This window comes from Microtus pennsylvanicus, chromosome 1 (genome assembly GCF_037038515.1).
Source record: "Microtus pennsylvanicus isolate mMicPen1 chromosome 1, mMicPen1.hap1, whole genome shotgun sequence".
In the NCBI taxonomy this organism is placed as follows: domain Eukaryota; kingdom Metazoa; phylum Chordata; class Mammalia; order Rodentia; family Cricetidae; genus Microtus; species Microtus pennsylvanicus.
Window position 1 is genome coordinate 113,847,676 of NC_134579.1, and position 18,270 is coordinate 113,865,945.

General features: G+C 47.8%; 1 protein-coding gene across 3 annotated transcripts in view; it reads left to right on the plus strand.

Moving 5' to 3' along the window:
- The window catches only part of Vps33a (VPS33A core subunit of CORVET and HOPS complexes), a 28,186-nt gene continuing 9,916 nt past the window's right edge, over positions 1-18,270 (plus strand). For all 3 annotated transcript variants that reach the window (XR_012911299.1, XR_012911300.1, XM_075979315.1), the window contains exons 1-7: positions 1-144; positions 1,356-1,421; positions 1,836-1,963; positions 3,197-3,383; positions 6,870-6,986; positions 8,123-8,297; positions 14,342-14,538. Coding sequence is in view for 1 of the 3 variants with exons in the window: in XM_075979315.1 (XP_075835430.1) it covers positions 43-144; positions 1,356-1,421; positions 1,836-1,963; positions 3,197-3,383; positions 6,870-6,986; positions 8,123-8,297; positions 14,342-14,538 (972 nt within the window). In the remaining 2 variants the exon portion in view is untranslated. The remainder of the gene's footprint in view (positions 145-1,355; positions 1,422-1,835; positions 1,964-3,196; positions 3,384-6,869; positions 6,987-8,122; positions 8,298-14,341; positions 14,539-18,270) is intronic.

An 18,270-nucleotide genomic window follows, 5' to 3' on the forward strand; every position in this document is an offset into this window, starting at 1 on the left:
GTGACGGCGACAGCGCCTGGGAAACGCCGGTGGCCAGGCAAGATGGCCGCGCACCTGTCCTACGGGCGGGTGAACCTGAACGTGCTGCGCGAGGCGGTGCGTCGCGAGCTGCGCGAGTTTCTGGACAAGTGCGCCGGGAGCAAGGTGAGGGCCGAGGCTCGGCGCCACCCTGCCGGTCCGGCGCGGCGCTGCGAGGCCTGGGCGGCGACCAGGCCGCTGCTCCGTGACAGCCCCGAGCTCCCTTCCAGTCTGGAAGCACCCACGCCCACAGCTCTCTCCATTCACGTTGTGGGAGAGGATGGAATTACTTGAAACTTTGAAAAGTTGGCCTTTAACACGGATCATCTTGCTTATTAAAGCACCCGCTTTACAAGGAAGCCGGGCTTGATAGAATTTCCTTCCCTTTTTTCCTCATTGTTAATTTGAGGCGGAGTCTCACTGAGCCCTGGCTGGCCGCGAACTCACCGAGATCCACCTGCCTCTGCCTTTGGGTGCTGGAATTAAAGGCGTGTGCACGGCTCTGTTTTATTTATTTATTATGTTTTGAGTCAATTCCTGCCGGCATAGATTGTAACTGGTTGTGTAAGCCAGGTTAGCCTCCAGCTCCTCATTCTCTTGCCTCAGCCTACCAAGTTCTGGCATTACAGACATGAGCCTTCCTTTGCCTAGCTGAGAAATTTTCTTTTAAGCATTATTTTTTTCTCTATTCTGAGATTTACGAATCATTCTCTAGGGAACTGTCGGTGCTAATCTGAAGAGAAATATAAAACCGAGGCTCCTACAGAACCAGTTTTGGAAAAAAATGGGGTCCCAAGTAAGATGATTGCTTGCTGCTATTGAGTCAGGAAGGCAGCAGGAACCCAGATTCGACCGCAGACGAGGCTGAGATCCGACAGATAGAATAGATTTTCAGGACACTAGGATTATGACTGTGGTGTTGTATCAGTTTTACTAAGTGTCACTCCCGGAGGAAGCAGGGATTACTGGACCTTGGTAGCACACATGCCCCCCATGAAAGTTTTATTTCGACCTTTGAGCTATGAATGTGATCTTATCTTTGAATGTGTAAAAATCTCAACTCCAAATTTTAGGAATGAGGAGCTGGTTCAGTTCCCAGCATCTACAGGGCTGATAACCACCTGTAACTCCAGATCTCACCCTTCTGCCCACACAGGCGCATTCCCAAAGACAGATACACACACTGCACATATTAAAATAAATCAAAATGGGAGTGGGGTGCAGGGAAAAATAAACCCTAAAAAATGTATTCCTACTGTGTATAACTGCCATTTTCTGCCACTGTTGTCGGGATTCCTGAGACTATGGCAGAAGGGAGCATCTCTCCTCTCTTGCAGGCCATTGTGTGGGATGAGTACCTGACCGGACCCTTTGGACTGATCGCCCAGTATTCGCTTCTCAAGGTAACATGACCCATGGGATCTCTTCAAGAGTTACTAATGAAGTGAACTTCGTATTAGTAATGGGATTTTTATCTCTTCCTGACTAATCACTCACAAAGCTATTTAATGTGTGCAAACCCCGCTATTAAGACATGGTTAGTGTTCTTTGCAGAGGGTGCTCTTCAGTGGTCGTGTACTTCCTGGCATGCACAAGGCCCTGGAATTGATGTCTGGCACCATGGGGAAGGAACAGGAACAAAAAGCATTTTGCACACAGTACTGTCTTGTGTGGCCCTGACCTGGTGCCTTTGATGGTTTCCTGTGCCAGTAGTTAGACTGCCATGCAGAAATAATGGCTTTGTCTTGAAGCTTGGTCCTTTATGTGATTGAATTATTTATAAAGTTTTTACTAACCTTTTGTGTTTGCTTCCCTAGGAACATGAAGTGGAAAAAATGTTCACACTTAAAGGAAATCGATTGCCAGCAGCTGATGTCAAGAATATCATCTTTTTGGTCAGACCCAGGCTAGAATTGATGGATATAATTGCTGAGAATGTGCTCAGGTACATCAGAGCTTTGCATTTCAAGAGGACTTGGGCTTTAAAGGGTTGTTTTTATACTTACTTCCTTACTTTGGAGATGGGTGTGTGCCATGGTGCTTGCATGGAGGTCAGAAGACAGCTGGTGGGAATGGCTTCTCTTCCCCCGCGGAGTCCCAAGGGATTGGACTCATCAGGTTTGGTGGTCGGCGCTTTCCCCTGCTGAACTTTTCCTGCCCAGAAGTTGTTTTTATAGTGACTTTAGTGCTCTGAGCACCTGTGCCTTGTAGCACCCTCTTGCCAGAGTGTCAGAAGGCCATCTTTTGGGACAGTAGGAGCAGATGTGGCAGGATATTAGGGGAGAGGCAGGAGGCTTGTGAGAGAGCTCTGAGGAGCTGGAGGAAGTAACTTCCCTCTCAGGATAACTGAAAGTTCAAACCTGTATCAGCAGAGCAAACCCTGCCTTGAAAAACATAGCAACCAAAACTTCTAATGGTCATTCTCTTTTTCAAAATGCCAAAATGTAAAGTGTTAGAATTTCATAAGCAAAATGAGTAAGAACTGGTTAAAGTTTCCTGTTGGATCCAATCTGTAGAGGAAGCTCTCAGCACAGGTTGCACTCTGCTACAGTTGATTGATGCAACCCTGAAAACCGTGGCTGCATATGGGCCAATTTGGAAGTCCACAGACAAGGAGATCTGTTGTGAGATTTGGGTTTTTTAGTTCTCTCTGCCTGTCTCTTCGTCTCTGTCTCTGTCTCTCTCTTTCTCTCTGTGTGTGTGTCTAGACTAGAAAAGGGTGTTGGATCCCCTGGAACTGGAGTTACAGACATTCATGAATCATGTGATGTTGGTGCTGGAATCAAAGTTTGATTAAAAGTTTGGGTATGAGAGAGAGTCTGGTGTTTTTTAAGAATTGCTTATTCTATGTATTTGCATTTGCCTGACTGTATATGTGTGCACTGTGCAAGTGCCTGATGCTTGTGGAGGCCAGAAGAGGGTGCAAGATACCTTGGAACTGGAATTGTAGATACTTGTGAGTTGCCATGTTGGTGCTGGGAACCAAACCGGTGTCCTCTGGAAGAGTAGCAAGTGCTCTTAACCTCTGGGCCGTCATCTCTCCAGTCCCTCGAGAGTCTGTCTTTCTGTGTTTACTTAAGCAATGTTTATTTAGTGCCTGCCAGACAGTGAGGATGAAATAAGAAAAACCTTTGACTCTAAGGAGCACACAAGCTAATAAAGTTTACTTCCTTTGCAGTGAAGACAGACGTGGCCCTACCAGGGATTTCCACATTTTGTTTGTGCCACGCCGGAGCTTGCTATGTGAGCAACGGTTGAAGGACCTGGGTGTTTTGGGATCCTTTATCCATCGAGAGGAATACAGTTTAGATCTCATTCCGTTTGATGGAGATCTCCTATCCATGGAATCAGAGGGCGCATTCAAAGTAAGGCTGACATTTTCCTAACACCAAACTCATGTTTTAAAGGCAGGGTCTCACTGTGTGGCCCTGGCTAGCCTAGAACTCACAATATAGGACAAGCTGACCAGGAACTCACAGAGACCCATCTGTCTCTGCCTTCTGAGTGCTGGGATTAAAGTTGAGCACCACCATGACTGGCCTTTAGACTTTCCATTTTTGTTGGGATGATAACGTGGTAAGGCCCATCTCCCATGTGTACGAATGTCCAATATGTTCACTTTGGCAAATTTCCTGCTCATTTTTTTTCTGCCTACTTCTCCACGTGTGTGTGCAGAAGAGGACATCAGCACTGTCCCTCTCCTCCCTGACCTGAGGCTGAGACTGGCCGCCAGTAGGTTCACACATCCTCCCACCTGCGCCCACAGCTCCGGGGTTACACAGGTGTCTGTTTGGTCATTTTCACATGTGTGTGAGGATTTAAGGTCGGCTTGAACAACAAGAGCTCTTAGCCACTGAGCTTTCTCTCCAGACAGCTCCCCCCAACTTCACCCCAGTTTTTAAAGGGTTTGCCTTGCTCTGTGGTCTGTGATGGCTTTACCTGCCATCCTCCTACTCAGCCTTCTAAGTGCTCTGATTATGGACCTGCTGGTTCCCATTGTTCTTTCTGTTTGTTTTTGATATTTTGTTTAATGTTCATTCATGGATATAATATATTTGTCCCAAATCTGTTTTGCTATTTTAGGACAAGGTCTCATGTAGCCCAGACTGGCCTTGAGTTCCTTATCCTTCTTCCACTTCTCAAGTGCTGGAATTGCAGATGTATATAACCATACCTGGCTGGCTTCCACATTTTGTTTTTCAGGATTTATTTATTTATATTTATTTTTTAATTATTTATTTATTGTTTTCTGAGACAGGGTTTCTCTGTGTAGCCCTGGCTGTTCTGGAACTCACTCTGTAGACCAGGCTGACCTCACACTCACAGAGATCTTTCTGACTGCCTCCCGAGTGCTGGGATTAAAGGTGTGCGCCCCACATTGGCCAGGAACTCTTTATATGATATTTTAGTTTCACTGTCATCCACATGCTGTAGAAGTCACTCCTTTATTTTTAAGGGTTCCTTTCTTTTGATTCTTTACTAGGTTGTTGCTGGGGTTTTGTGTGTGTGTGTGCGCGCTTTGGGTATTTTGTCTACAAGTATGGATGTGTACTACATATGTTTCTGGTGTCCACAGAGGCCTGAAGAGTGGGAGCTGCTGTGTGGAGGCCAGAAATTGAATCCAGGTCCTCTAGAAAAGCAGCCATTGCTCTTAACCACTGAGCCATCTCTCCAGCCCCAAATTCACCGCTTTAAAGTCTTCAGTTAAACACCTACTGTCACAGCACCTGGGAAACTGAGCACAACTGAGAGCTGAGGCCAGGTTGACCACAAAAGGGAGACTTCAAAACAAACAAACAAAACAAAAACCCCAATAATTAAAGCAATAATTCGAAAGTTTTGTAAATAGCTAGCCATGGTAGCACACACCTTTAATCCCAATAGGCAGATGCAGGCAGATTTCCTGGCCTCCTGGTCTGTATAACGAGTTTCAGGATAGCCAGGACTACATAGTGAGACTCTGTCTCAACCCTGCCCTGCCCCAAGAATCTGTAAACATATGTCACATAGTACTTTTTTTTTTAGTTAGAAAGGACACAGAGTGATGAGGAGGCCATTTTCCCCTGAGTGTCAGACCTCTTTGCAGAAGCCACACCAAGCTCACCTCTCACTCTTTTGTTTTAGTGGGTTTTGAGAATTCTTTTAAGTTCTTTTTCAGACAGCCTTTCTGCAGCTCTCACTCATAGCACATACAATATTTTGCCTGTATGTTCCCCAGTTTTAGGGCAGAGAGTTATGACTGAAAGTAATGCCACCCCCAGTTCTGATGGAGCTTACATGATCCTAAATAGTTCAGCGCAGCCTGGTGTTTCCTAGCTCCTGGAGAGACATCAAGAGATGTTAGATCTTTGTGTGCTTCTGGCTTTATTGTGCGGTGTGTAAAATCTGAGACGGTGCTCACCCCACTGAATGTTCAGTGCCAGCACATAGCGTTAGCACCTTCATTTTCCTAACTATCTAAAGTCAGACAGCCTAGTAAGAGACTACAGGGCTTCTGTTGTGTGGCTGAGTAAGTTTGGTGCCCAGAATATGAGCTTTTAAATATTAATATGTAGTAGCATTCATCCTAAAATGTCCTTGTAGCTTGAAATGCCACGTGGGGTTCCCTATGCAAGGAGTGGGCTGCTAATGCTTAGCACTCCATCACTGGCTGTCCTGGCTGGCAGTGTTGTTTCCAGTGGGTAGCCAGTGTGACCATCATTCAGTCTGTTGTTACTGAGAGAGTAGCTCAGAAGTGGAGCAATGTGCTTGAGGCCTTAGGTTTGGTTCCCAGAACTACCAAAATAAGAAAAAAATCTGCAATGCCAGGTTTGGTGCACATGTTTAGGTCCAGCGCTTGGGAGGCAGAGGCAGATGAATCTCTGAGTTTGAGGTTAGCCTAGTCTACCCAGCAAGTTCCAGGACAGCCAGGACTACATAGAAAAACTTTGTTTTCAAAAACCAAAAAAGAAAAAAACAACAAAATCCTGTCATTAGTTTGGAAATCTTTTTTTTTTAAGATAGCATTGTAAAAGGAGCGTCTTTATAGTAATAAAACTTTTTTCCTGAGACTTATTTATTTATTATGTATACAGTATTCTGCTTGCATGAACCAGTTGTGAGCCACCATGTAGTTGCTGGGAATTGAACTCAGGACCTCTGGAAGAGCAGTCAGTGCTCTTAACCTCCGAGCCGTCTCTCTAGTCCAGTATACAACTTTTTAAGATGAAATGAAGCGTGGAGTATTTGGTGCTCCAGAGCGTGCATCTCATGGCGCTCTTGTCCTGGCTGTTGTCTTGGGGAAAGGTTACAAACACCAGCCTAGATGAATCACAAACAAGGTGCTCAGAGTGAAGCCGACTTCTGGGAGGTCTTTGTTGGGACAGCCCCGCTCTGGGTCAGAACTCCACCATCCCTTCCTCAGCCCCGGTTCTTACTGTCCTCCTGCTTCTGGCTTTGAGTACTAAAGAGACCCTGAGGTAGTAGCACTGGGGGCTTTGGGACAAAAGATGCCATTTTTTTTTTGTTTTGTGTTTTTTGAGACAAGATCTCATTGTGTATCCTTGGGTAGCTTGGAATGCTCTGTAGACCAGACTGGCTTTGAACTCAGGGATCGACTTGCCTCTCTTCCTGGGATTAAAGGTGTGTGCTACCAAGCTGTACTACAAAAGAGAACCATTTTGGGTTTTTTCATTTTTGTCCTTTGCTTATCTCAAATGTGGTCTCACATAGCCCGGGGTGACCTGGGACTCCTGTCCCCTGGCTCATCCTTCTGAACTACCAGCCCCAGCCAACATTTTTGACTTGTAAATGGATGGCCAAACAGTCCAAAGTAAACGATGACCCTCAGTAACTGGCTTTTGTCTCCACAGGAGTGCTACCTGGAGGGTGACCAGACAAGCCTGTACCATGCAGCCAAAGGGCTGATGACCCTGCAGGCACTATATGGAACCATCCCCCACATCTTCGGGAAAGGAGAATGTGCTCGGGTAAGAAACCTCTGCTTTCTGGTTTCATACAGAATAGTGGTCGATGAGGGAGTCCCCAGAGACGCAGTCAGTCCTCGGCACGCACGTATCCCATGTTGAGGACTTGGTCTCGTCCCTGTCAGTACTCACCCACTGGACATGTTAGCAGAGGTGACCAAGGCTGACAAGTGTCTCTTTCTCAGGCCACTTAGCACAAGCATGGCGTGAGGTGTGTAGTATGACTTACAGTGGATGTCATGCATCAGAGGAGTTCTGTCTGGGCCAGAGTCACAGAGCTCTTGGCCTTCTGTCCTGTATGAATGATCAGGTGACCAAACACAAATACACAACACAAGGTTTAGTATTGATCTTTTGACAAAATCTGTGACTGGGGACTGGAAAGATGGCTCTGTGATCGAGTGCTTCCTGCCTTACAGAAGATCAAATTCAGTTCTCAGACCCAGACACCTGTGCTTCCAGATTCAGAGGACCCGATGCCCTCTTATGATCAATGTGGGCTCTGCACTCATATGTACAAAGCCACACCCAGACACACATATACATATCAATAAAAACCCGAAATCTTCTTTAAGTTTAGTTTATATGGGGCAGGATTTGTGTGCATCTTGTGGGTTTATATGCACTACTTGGGTGCAGGTACCCCTGAAGGTCAGGGGTTGTCTGGATAAACTCTTAGTAACTAGATTTACAAATGGCTATGAGCCCCCAGAGGTGGGGGCTGGGAACTGAACCCAGGTTCTCTGCAAGACCAGTAAGTGCTCTTAACCACTGAGCCATCTCTTCTGCCCTAAAAATAACTAAATCTTTCTAAAAATTTTCAAAGCTATGGCCAGAGGCTCACAGGTACCTGTGTTTCTCTCAGGAACAGCTGCTGCTACCTCACCATCTGCAGACACTGTAGAATGTAACTACGGGTCTGATACTGTGTCTGGCTGGGGCCCAGGGGCCACTCTTGGCTCCCACTTGGCATGGTAGTTAACCGCAGGTGCTTCTTGATAGCTGTTTATTTCGTTATCAGCGACCCTTGCAGCTTTCCTCCTTTTTTCCCTTCTTTTGATTGTTGTTCTGTTTGCGGCAGAATCTTAAACTCGGCTAGTTCCCAGGAGGCTCCAGTTGATTCCATGTTTTGTTTCCAGCAAGTGGCCAATATGATGGTCAGGATGAAGAGGGAGTTTACGGGAAGCCAAAACTCAGTGTTCCCTGTGTTTGATAACCTCCTGCTGCTTGATCGCAACGTGGATCTCTTAACGCCGCTGGCCACCCAGCTCACATACGAAGGACTCATTGATGAGATTTACGGCATTCAGAACAGTGAGTGAAGTGATGTCAGCTTTCACTGGTCCCTAACAGGGTGGAGCCCCCGTGTGGAGGCCGCTGCTCTATGTTCATCTCAAGCATTGCTTAAATGCAAGGGTCTAGAGGTTCCATCCTCCTCCTTTCTCTCCCCACCCCTTGTGTTTTGAAACAGAGTGTAGCTCAAACTAACATGGAGTTTACTATGTAGTCCAGGCTAGCCTGTGCCTCCCTAGTGTTGTGATTGCACTAAGGTGTAAATTACCACACCTAACTAAAGATCCATTTTCTAATGATACTTTAAAAGTAGGGACTAATACAATTTTTTAAAAACAAGTTGGCAGCATATAAAGCTATTGATTCCTGAGCTGGGTGGTGGTGCACATCTTTTGGTCCAGCACTGGGGAAGCAGAAGCAGATCAATCTCTGAGTTTGAGGTCAGCCTGGTCTTCCCAGCAAGTTCCAGGAGAAACCCTGTCTTAAAACAAAACAAAAAATACTATTAGTTCTTGGATTGCAAAAATCCCAAGAATGTCACTTGAGGAATCATCATTCCAGGAAACATGAAGGAGGGTGGGATGAAGCTTTGTGTTGCCGTTTATTTTCTAGGTATTCTAGGTAGTTGAGAACATTCTACAACATTGCAGAGTCCCGAAAGTAACAACTGAAGACCATGAGAAACTGTACGTCCTATTTATTCCCACTATAAACTGTGCTCAAACCAAATGGCCAAATAAGAACACACAGGACAGGAAAGTAGCTGATAGGAGAGTGACACTTCCTGCCTCTGCCTGCCTCTGCCTGCCCCTGCCTCTGCCTGCCCCTGCCTCTGCCTGCCTCTGCCTGCCCCTGCCTGCCTCTCCCTGCCTCTGCCTCTTCCTGCCTCTACCTATGCCTGCTTCTACCTCTTCCTGCCTCTACCTATGCCTGCTTCTACCTCTTCCTGCCTCTGCCTGCCCCTGCCTGACTCTCTCTGCCTCTGCCTCTCCCTGCCTCTGCCTGCCTCTGCCTGCCTCTTCCTGCTTCTACCTATGCCTGCTTCTATCTCTTCCTGCCTCTGCCTGCCTCTGCCTCTGCCTCTCCCTGCCTCTGCCTCTGCCTGCTTCTGCCTCTGCCCGCCTCTGCCTCTGCCTCTGCCTGCCCCTGTCTCTGCCTGCCCCTACCTCTCCCTGCCTCTGCCTCTGCTTCCCAAGAACTGATATTAAAGATCTTGGGAATTAAAGATCAAAACACCCACCTTACTTAACTTTTAGAAGTATTTTTTTGGGACTGGAGAGTTGGCCAGTAGTTAAGAGCACTGGCTGCTCTTCCAAATGACAAGAGTTCAATTCCCAGCACTCACATGGCAACTCACACCTTTCTGTAGCTCCAGTCCAGGGCTTTTGACACTCTCACATAGACATACATGCAGGCAAAACACCACTACACATGAAATAAAAAGAAATTAAAGAAAAAAAGAAATGCTTTAAAAAATGTTATTAATATGTTATTTGACAGTTTCATGTATGTATATATTTTGATCATACCTTATTTAAATTTTTTCCACATTTATTTATTGTGTGTATGTGCACACACGTGTACTTGTGTATCTATTGTGCATCTATGGAAGTCAGAGGACAACTTTCAGGAGCTGGTCTCTCCTTCCACCATGTGGATGCTGGGGGTGGAATTTGGGTCAAGCACCTTTACTCACTAAGCCCTTTCACTGGCCCCTGATTTTTATGCTCTTGCGAGAAAGTCTCTCTCTGTAGCCCAGACTGGCCTTGAGCTCTGGGCTTCTTGGTTAATCTCCTGAGTACTGGGAGTTTAGGTTATAGACACTGTCACCACCCCAGCCTTAGTCTATAGACACTGTCACCACCCCAGCCTTAGTCTATAGACACTGTCACCACCCCAGCCTTAGTCTATAGACACTGTCACCACCCCAGCCTTAGTCTATAGACACTGTCACCACCCCAGCCTTAGTCTATAGACACTGTCACCACCCCAGCCTTAGTCTATAGACACTGTCACCACCCCAGCCTTAGTCTATAGACACTGTCACCACCCCAGCCTTAGTCTGTAGACACTGTCACCACCCCAGCCTTAGTCTATAGACACTGTCACCACCCCAGCCTTAGTCTGTAGACACTGTCACCACCCCAGCCTTAGTCTGTAGACACTGTCACCACCCCAGCCTTAGTCTATAGACACTGTCACCACCCCAGCCTTAGTCTATAGACACTGTCACCACCCCAGCCTTAGTCTATAGACACTGTCACCACCCCAGCCTTAGTCTGTAGACACTGTCACCACCCCAGCCTTAGTCTATAGACACTGTCACCACCCCAGCCTTAGTCTATAGACACTGTCACCACCCCAGCCTTAGTCTATAGACACTGTCACCACCCCAGCCTTAGTCTATAGACACTGTCACCACCCCAGCCTTAGTCTATAGACACTGTCACCACCCCAGCCTTAGTCTATAGACACTGTCACCACCCCAGCCTTAGTCTATAGACACTGTCACCACCCCAGCCTTAGTCTATAGACACTGTCACCACCCCAGCCTTAGTCTATAGACACTGTCACCACCCCAGCCTTAGTCTATAGACACTGTCACCACCCCAGCCTTAGTCTGTAGACACTGTCACCACCCCAGCCTTAGTCTATAGACACTGTCACCACCCCAGCCTTAGTCTATAGACACTGTCACCACCCCAGCCTTAGTCTATAGACACTGTCACCACCCCAGCCTTAGTCTATAGACACTGTCACCACCCCAGCCTTAGTCTATAGACACTGTCACCACCCCAGCCTTAGTCTGTAGACACTGTCACCACCCCAGCCTTAGTCTATAGACACTGTCACCACCCCAGCTTAGTCTATAGACACTGTCACCACCCCAGCCTTAGTCTATAGACAGTGTCACCACCCCAGGGTTAGTCTATAGACACTGTCACCACCCCAGCCTTAGTCTATAGACACTGTCACCACCCCAGCCTTAGTCTGTAGACACTGTCACCACCCCAGCCTTAGTCTATAGACACTGTCACCACCCCAGCTTAGTCTATAGACACTGTCACCACCCCAGCCTTAGTCTATAGACAGTGTCACCACCCCAGGGTTAGTCTATAGACACTGTCACCACCCCAGCCTTAGTCTATAGACACTGTCACCACCCCAGCCTTAGTCTATAGACACTGTCACCACCCCAGCCTTAGTCTATAGACACTGTCACCACCCCAGCCTTAGTCTATAGACACTGTCACCACCCCAGCCTTAGTCTATAGACACTGTCACCACCCCAGCCTTAGTCTATAGACACTGTCACCACCCCAGCCTTAGTCTATAGACACTGTCACCACCCCAGCCTTAGTCTATAGACACTGTCACCACCCCAGCCTTAGTCTATAGACACAGTCACCACCCCAGGGTTAGTCTATAGACACTGTCACCACCCCAGCCTTAGTCTATAGACACTGTCACCACCCCAGCCTTAGTCTATAGACACTGTCACCACCCCAGCCTTAGTCTATAGACACAGTCACCACCCCAGGGTTAGTCTATAGACACTGTCACCACCCCAGCCTTAGTCTATAGACACTGTCACCACCCCAGGGTTAGTCTATAGACACTGTCACCACCCCAGCCTTAGTCTGTAGACACTGTCACCACCCCAACCTTAGTCTGTAGACACTGTCACCACCCCAGCCTTAGTCTATAGACACTGTCACCACCCCAGCCTTAGTCTATAGACACTGTCACCACCCCAACCTTAGTCTGTAGACACTGTCACCACCCCAGCCTTAGTCTATAGACACTGTCACCACCCCAGCCTTAGTCTATAGACACTGTCACCACCCCAGCCTTAGTCTATAGACACTGTCACCACCCCAGCCTTAGTCTATAGACACTGTCACCACCCCAGCCTTAGTCTATAGACAGTGTCACCACCCCAGCCTTAGTCTATAGACACTGTCACCACCCCAGCCTTAGTCTATAGACAGTGTCACCACCCCAGCCCAAAGGTTATTGAGAAAGTCCTTGGCATAGAAGTCAGAGCACAGCTGGAAAAAAAGGTGCTGACTCGTCTTGTGAGCCTGAGGTTAGACATTTGAGTACTCTGCTGACTTCTGGACTGACCAGATATCCTTGCTCAGGCTTGCCTGCTTCACATTAGCTGAAGCTAGCCCCATGTGGGTGGTGAAGATCGGTAGAACTCTGGGTTTGCAAAGAAGAGTAAGGTTTAGGTGGAGGTTCAAAAGAGGACAGACTGTAAATGCCGCTGTTTGGGGGCAGCCAACTTGTCTTGAGTTGACGTGCACAGATGGTGAGATCCTCAGCAACTGCTCAGGAGGTCGGGGGCACAAGGTGGAAGTCCTGGAAGATCAGCTGGAGTTTGAGCTTAACAAGAGATTAGGCCAGAGATCACAGCATGTGTAGTTTGCTTGGTTTGGGCCAACATATTTCTGTTAGCGTTTCAAATGTGAGGAATTATTAATAGTCTTGATTCATGCCATGTCTTAAAAAACATCTATGTTTTAGCAGTCCCTAGACCTCATTTCCACCTGGCAGCCAATGTCCAGGGGAAATGGCTCCTTTAGACTAGGTCTGTTGTGCCCCTTACCATGAGTGGGTAGACACACACATACACCCAGGCTGCTGTCTGTCTCAGCCTGGCCTCTGTTGACATTCTGGAGCTGTGGATAAAGTTGTAAAGTCCAGAGACTGGGAGGCAGGGTGTAAAACTGCTCGTTCCTTTGGGGTGAGAAAGTCTAGAACCAGCTGCTGTGGTCATAAACCTCTGCACAGAATCCCTGTGAATTGTTAACTGTAAAGTGGCCAAAGTGGTAAATTTTGTGTTCTGTACTTTCTATCATGAGAACAGGCTTGCTGCCAAGGGGGCAGGATGTGGACGGCTAAAGACAGAGATGAAGAGGCATTGCCATAAAAGACTAAGAGATGCCAGGTCCTTAATGATATGGTCATATGGCTTGTATTTTTTAACTTGTTCCCCAAAATGGTATCTTACCCTCATTCTTAATTGACAGAAGTGTTCATTCCAAGATGCTGGATCATAGGTGGGAATCAGAAGAAGGGGTAAGCCTTCGCAGAGCATACCCAGAAGATGGCAAAAGGAGAGCCTGGAGTTTAGGACAAGGAAGGGTCTGGGCAGGGGTGGCCTCTGAGTGGGCCTAGGATGGCTGTGTAAAGGTGCAAGGCAGGTAGGGACTGTCCAAGAAGAGAAAGAGTAGGAACTCAGTTTTTCATAACTAAAATGCTAATTAAGGAGAAACTGGAAAAACAGAGCAAAGGACACATAGCCCCTCCTGTGGCCCAAACCACAGCAATGGCATTCGGTTCTTAGAATCTGTCTTTGCAGAATTCATTTTAGAGTGAAAAGGGAATCAAGTTCTTCAGACTCCTTAGTTCCATACGTGAGGTGCAGGAGCACTGTACCATCCATTCTCTCTTCCACCACCAGAGCCACAGGGACTAAGCTCAGGTCATCACCATCTTGCTGGCCTTAAACTCCACTTCTGATCTGGTGTAATGATGAATAGTGTCCCATTCTTGTCTCCTTGGGTACCACATGCACATGGCATACAAATATATATGCAGTCAAAACATATATACACATAAAAATAATGAATTTTTAAAATTCTCCCCACCTTTTGTTATTTCCTGTGAACACTCTGGAATTTTCTGTCTTGTTTGCTGCTGCTGTTTTGTGGATCTGTGGTGCAGGCTGGCCTCACCACAGTCTTCCTGCCCTTGCCTTCCCAGTGCTAGCATTCACCTGGGGCATGCCCACGCTGGTGAGATTTCTTTTGACGAACTCGACATTGTTGCAATGGTTTCTATAGCTGTCCAGAATTACAATTAGAGCCATGGTATGGATATTGAAGCAGCTGGGCCACAGAGAGTGTAGTAGAGTGGGGAGCCCTTATCTTCTAATTCAGTTGTGACGACAAACCATCTGCTCTTCTGCAGTGAGTTGCTGGTGGCATTTTGGGCCTAGGCTTTTACCCTTGGATCTTCCAGTAACCGCTCAAGTGTGTTGTTCCCTCCAACTTCAGGTTATGTGAAGTTACCGCCAGAGAAATTCACACCCAAGAAGCAGGGCGGCGGTGGCGGGAAGGACCTTCCCACGGAAGCGAAGAAGCTTCAGCTGAACTCTGCAGAGGAGCTTTATGCTGAGATCCGAGACAAGAACTTCAACGCTGTGGGCTCTGTGCTCAGCAAGAAGGCGAAGATCATCTCTGCTGCCTTTGAGGTGAGGCGAGCCTTGGCTGCCACCCTGCCCTCTGGGAGTGCTGAGGGGATACCAGTCCCAGTCACAGCGGGAGCATTTGCAGCTCAGACTTCTATTTACCTGAGATGTTTAGGTCTGTGAGTCAGGTGTACACTAAACTAACAAAGCATAAGAAAATTTATTTAAAAATAATTCCTTGATGTGCTCATAATTTTACCAGCTATTGCCGGGCGATGGTGGCACATGCCTTTAATCGCAGCACTCGGGAGGCAGAGGCAGGCGGATCTCTGTGAGTTCGAGACCAGCCTAGTCTACAAGAGCTAGTTCCAGGACAGGCTCCAAAGCCAGCTATTAAAGACAAAAGCAAATTTGCATGTGAGGGAGGTGCCCTGCTTGCTGACTTTTATGTAAAGAATCTTAGCTGATATTTGATACTTGTGACATGGGGCATCCTCAGTGGTTTTTAAGAGTGGATTGATACTTTGATTTTATAATTGTGAGTGTTGAGACTGACTCTTCCTGTATAATATACAGTGAAGACTAGCAGGGATGTGTTTAGGGCCGTTTCAGGAATAACGGAAACTGGACATGAGCACACTCCATTTTATCTCAGCACTTGATAGCTCGATAGGCAAAGGCAGATGGGTCTCTCTGAAAAGGAAGGAAGGAAAAGAAAAGAAAAAAAGGTGGGGGAGAAAGGAAGAAAATCATTGGAAATCAAAAGTTCTCCCCATAGTGTATGTGTGTGTGTGTTTGTGTATGCACACGTGTGCGTGCGTGTATGTTTGCATGTGTGCTATGTGTGCATATGGAAGCCAGCGATCAGCCCACCCTCAAGTAATATTTCTCAGGAGGTATTCACTTTGATTTTTGCTCTTTTTGCTTTTGGGGGTTGTTTATTTGTTTTAAGGTGGGATTTCTTTGTGTAACCCTGGCCTGGAACTCCTGTAGGAAAATAGTAGGTTTTCTGTTATTAAGCTGTTATGTTTCTTTTTTTTCTTTTTTGGTTTCTCTGTACTTTTGGAGCCTGTCCTGGAACTAGCTTTTGTAGACCAGGCTGGCCTCAAACTCACAGAGATCCACCTGTCTCTGCCTCCCAAGAGCTGGGATTAAAGGTGTGCGCCACTGCTGCCCTCCCACCCCCCACCCCCACTAAGCCATTATGTTTCTATAAGAGCAAAAATCTTTTATCTAGTGAGAACACTGCAGTTTATAGCATGAAGTAGCATTGAGTCTGAGCCACGGTGTCTAGGCAGCATGTGCGGCCTGGGCTGGTGTGAGGACGCATACCTGTAAGGCTCCATGCTGTGAGGACACACACCTGTAAGGGCTCCATGCTGTGAGGATGCACACCTGCAAGGGCTCCGTGCTGTGAGGACACACACCTGCAAGGGCTCCATGCTGTGAGGACACACACCTGTAAGGGCTCCATGCTGTGAGGACGCACACCTGCAAGGGCTCCATGCTGTGAGGACACACACCTGTAAGGCTCCATGCTGTGAGGACGCACACCTGCAAGGGTTCTGTGCTGTGAGGACGCACACCTGCAAGGGCTCCATGCTGTGAGGACACACACCTGCAAGGGCTCTGTGCTGGAGGACGCACACCTGTAAGGGCTCCATGCTGTGAGGACGCACACCTGCAAGGGCTCCCTCTGTGCTGGAGGACGCACACCTGCAAGGGTTCTGTGCTGGAGGACACACACCTGCAAGGGCTCCCTCTGTGCTGGAGGACGCACACCTGCAAGGGCTCCCTCTGTGCTGGAGAACGCACACCTGCAAGGGTTCTGTGCTGGAGGACACACACCTGCAAAGGTTCCATGCTGGAGGACACACACCTGCAAGGGCTCCGTGCTGGAGGACACACACCTGCAAGGGCTCCGTGCTAGAGGACACATACCTGCAAGGGCTCCCAATGTGCTGGAGGACACACACCTGCAAGGGCTCCATGCTGGAGGACACACACCTGCAAGGGCTCCCTCTGTGCTGGAGGACGCACACCTGCAAGGGCTCCCTCTGTGCTGGAGGACACACACCTGCAAGGGCTCCCTCTGTGCTGGAGGACACACACCTGCAAGGGCTCCCTCTGTGCTGGAGGACACACACCTGCAAGGGCTCCCTCTGTGCTGGAGGACGCACACCTGCAAGGGCTCCCTCTGTGCTGGAGGACACACACCTGCAAGGGCTCCCTCTGTGCTGGAGGACGCACACCTGCAAGGGCTCCCTCTGTGCTGGAGGACGCACACCTGCAAGGGCTCCATGCTGGAGGATGCACACCTGCAAGGGCTCCATGCTATGAGGACACACACCTGCAAGGGCGCCATGCTGGAGGACGCACACCTGCAAGGGCTCCATGCTATGAGGACACATACCTGCAAAGGTTCCATGCTGGAGGACACACACCTGCAAGGGCTCCGTGCTGGAGGACGCACACCTGCAAGGGCTCCGTGCTGGAGGACACACACCTGCAAGGGCTCCGTGCTGGAGGATGCACCCCTGCAAGGGCGCCATGTTGTATGTTCAGGGTCAATGCCTTCCTGAGCACTTACAGAAATGTGTTTCAGCCAGGCGGTGGTGGTGCATGCCTTTAATCCCAGCACTCGGGAGGCGGAGGCAGAGGCAGGCAGATCTCTGTGAGTTCGAGACCAGCCTGGTCTACAAGAGCTAGTTCCAGGACAGGCTCCAAAACCACAGAGAAACCCTGTCTTGAAAAACAAACAAACAAACAAACAAAAACCCAAAAAAACAGAAATGTGTTTCAGTTAATTTTTGGACAACACGTGTTCAGAAACTTTTTGTGACCCTCATGTTCATTTACACAGTCTTGTACGAACCGTGTCCCATGGAGAGATGGCTCAGCAGTGTAGAATACTGCTCTTGCAGAGGACCTGAGTTCAATTCCCTTGGACTCACGTGGACATACCCATGCATAGACACATGCAAATACACATAATTAAAAATAAAAGAAATCCTTTTTTTTGTCTTGTTTTAAAGAAGCTGTGCTATAGCACACCTATCTTATTCTAATACCTGCAGATTCAAGGTTTTCTTTCTTTAAAAAAATACACTATTTATTTACTTTTCTAGTACCAGGGATTAAACTCAGGTCATGTGGACATGCTGTGCCCTTGAGCTGTGTCACCAGCCTAGGCTTTTGTTGCTTTAAAACTTTTTCTCAGGCCTGTATCAGCAGCACTGTGTTCAGGGTTCCTCTTTTTAGGGGGCGTGAGAGCATGGGTGTTGTTTTCATAAACAACTTCCCATGATCTTCTGTTACACCCTTTCCTCCTCCTAGAGGATGCCTGCTGTACTAGACAGACGTGGGGTGCTGCTGGAGGAGTACACGGGAGGTCTGGCCAGCATCCGGCAGGGGAGCCCACACGTGTGATCAGTGATAATGAGAGCAGAATCCCCAGCCGCCTCGTTACCACCTTCCTGCCTCCTCTTGTCTTTAGCCAGTTTGTTCTTGTTGCTCTGGTTTGGAAGTGTGGGATTCGCTAGATTTACACAATGACTGTTTAGACTCTGCAGACAAACTGGGAGAGTTTCTGAAAAGTACCTTTTTCGTTGTGTTTCTGGTTTTGGGTGTTACCTTTCTTAGGGATTCTCTCTGTAGATTAACTCCATGTTCCTGAAGATAGTTTTGGATGATGTTATTAAAACGTTCTTGTCAATAATCGAGTTCACTTTGTTCATGGGCTGCATTCACTGTTGAGATCCAATGCCAGATGGCATTTGTTTCTATTACACAGAA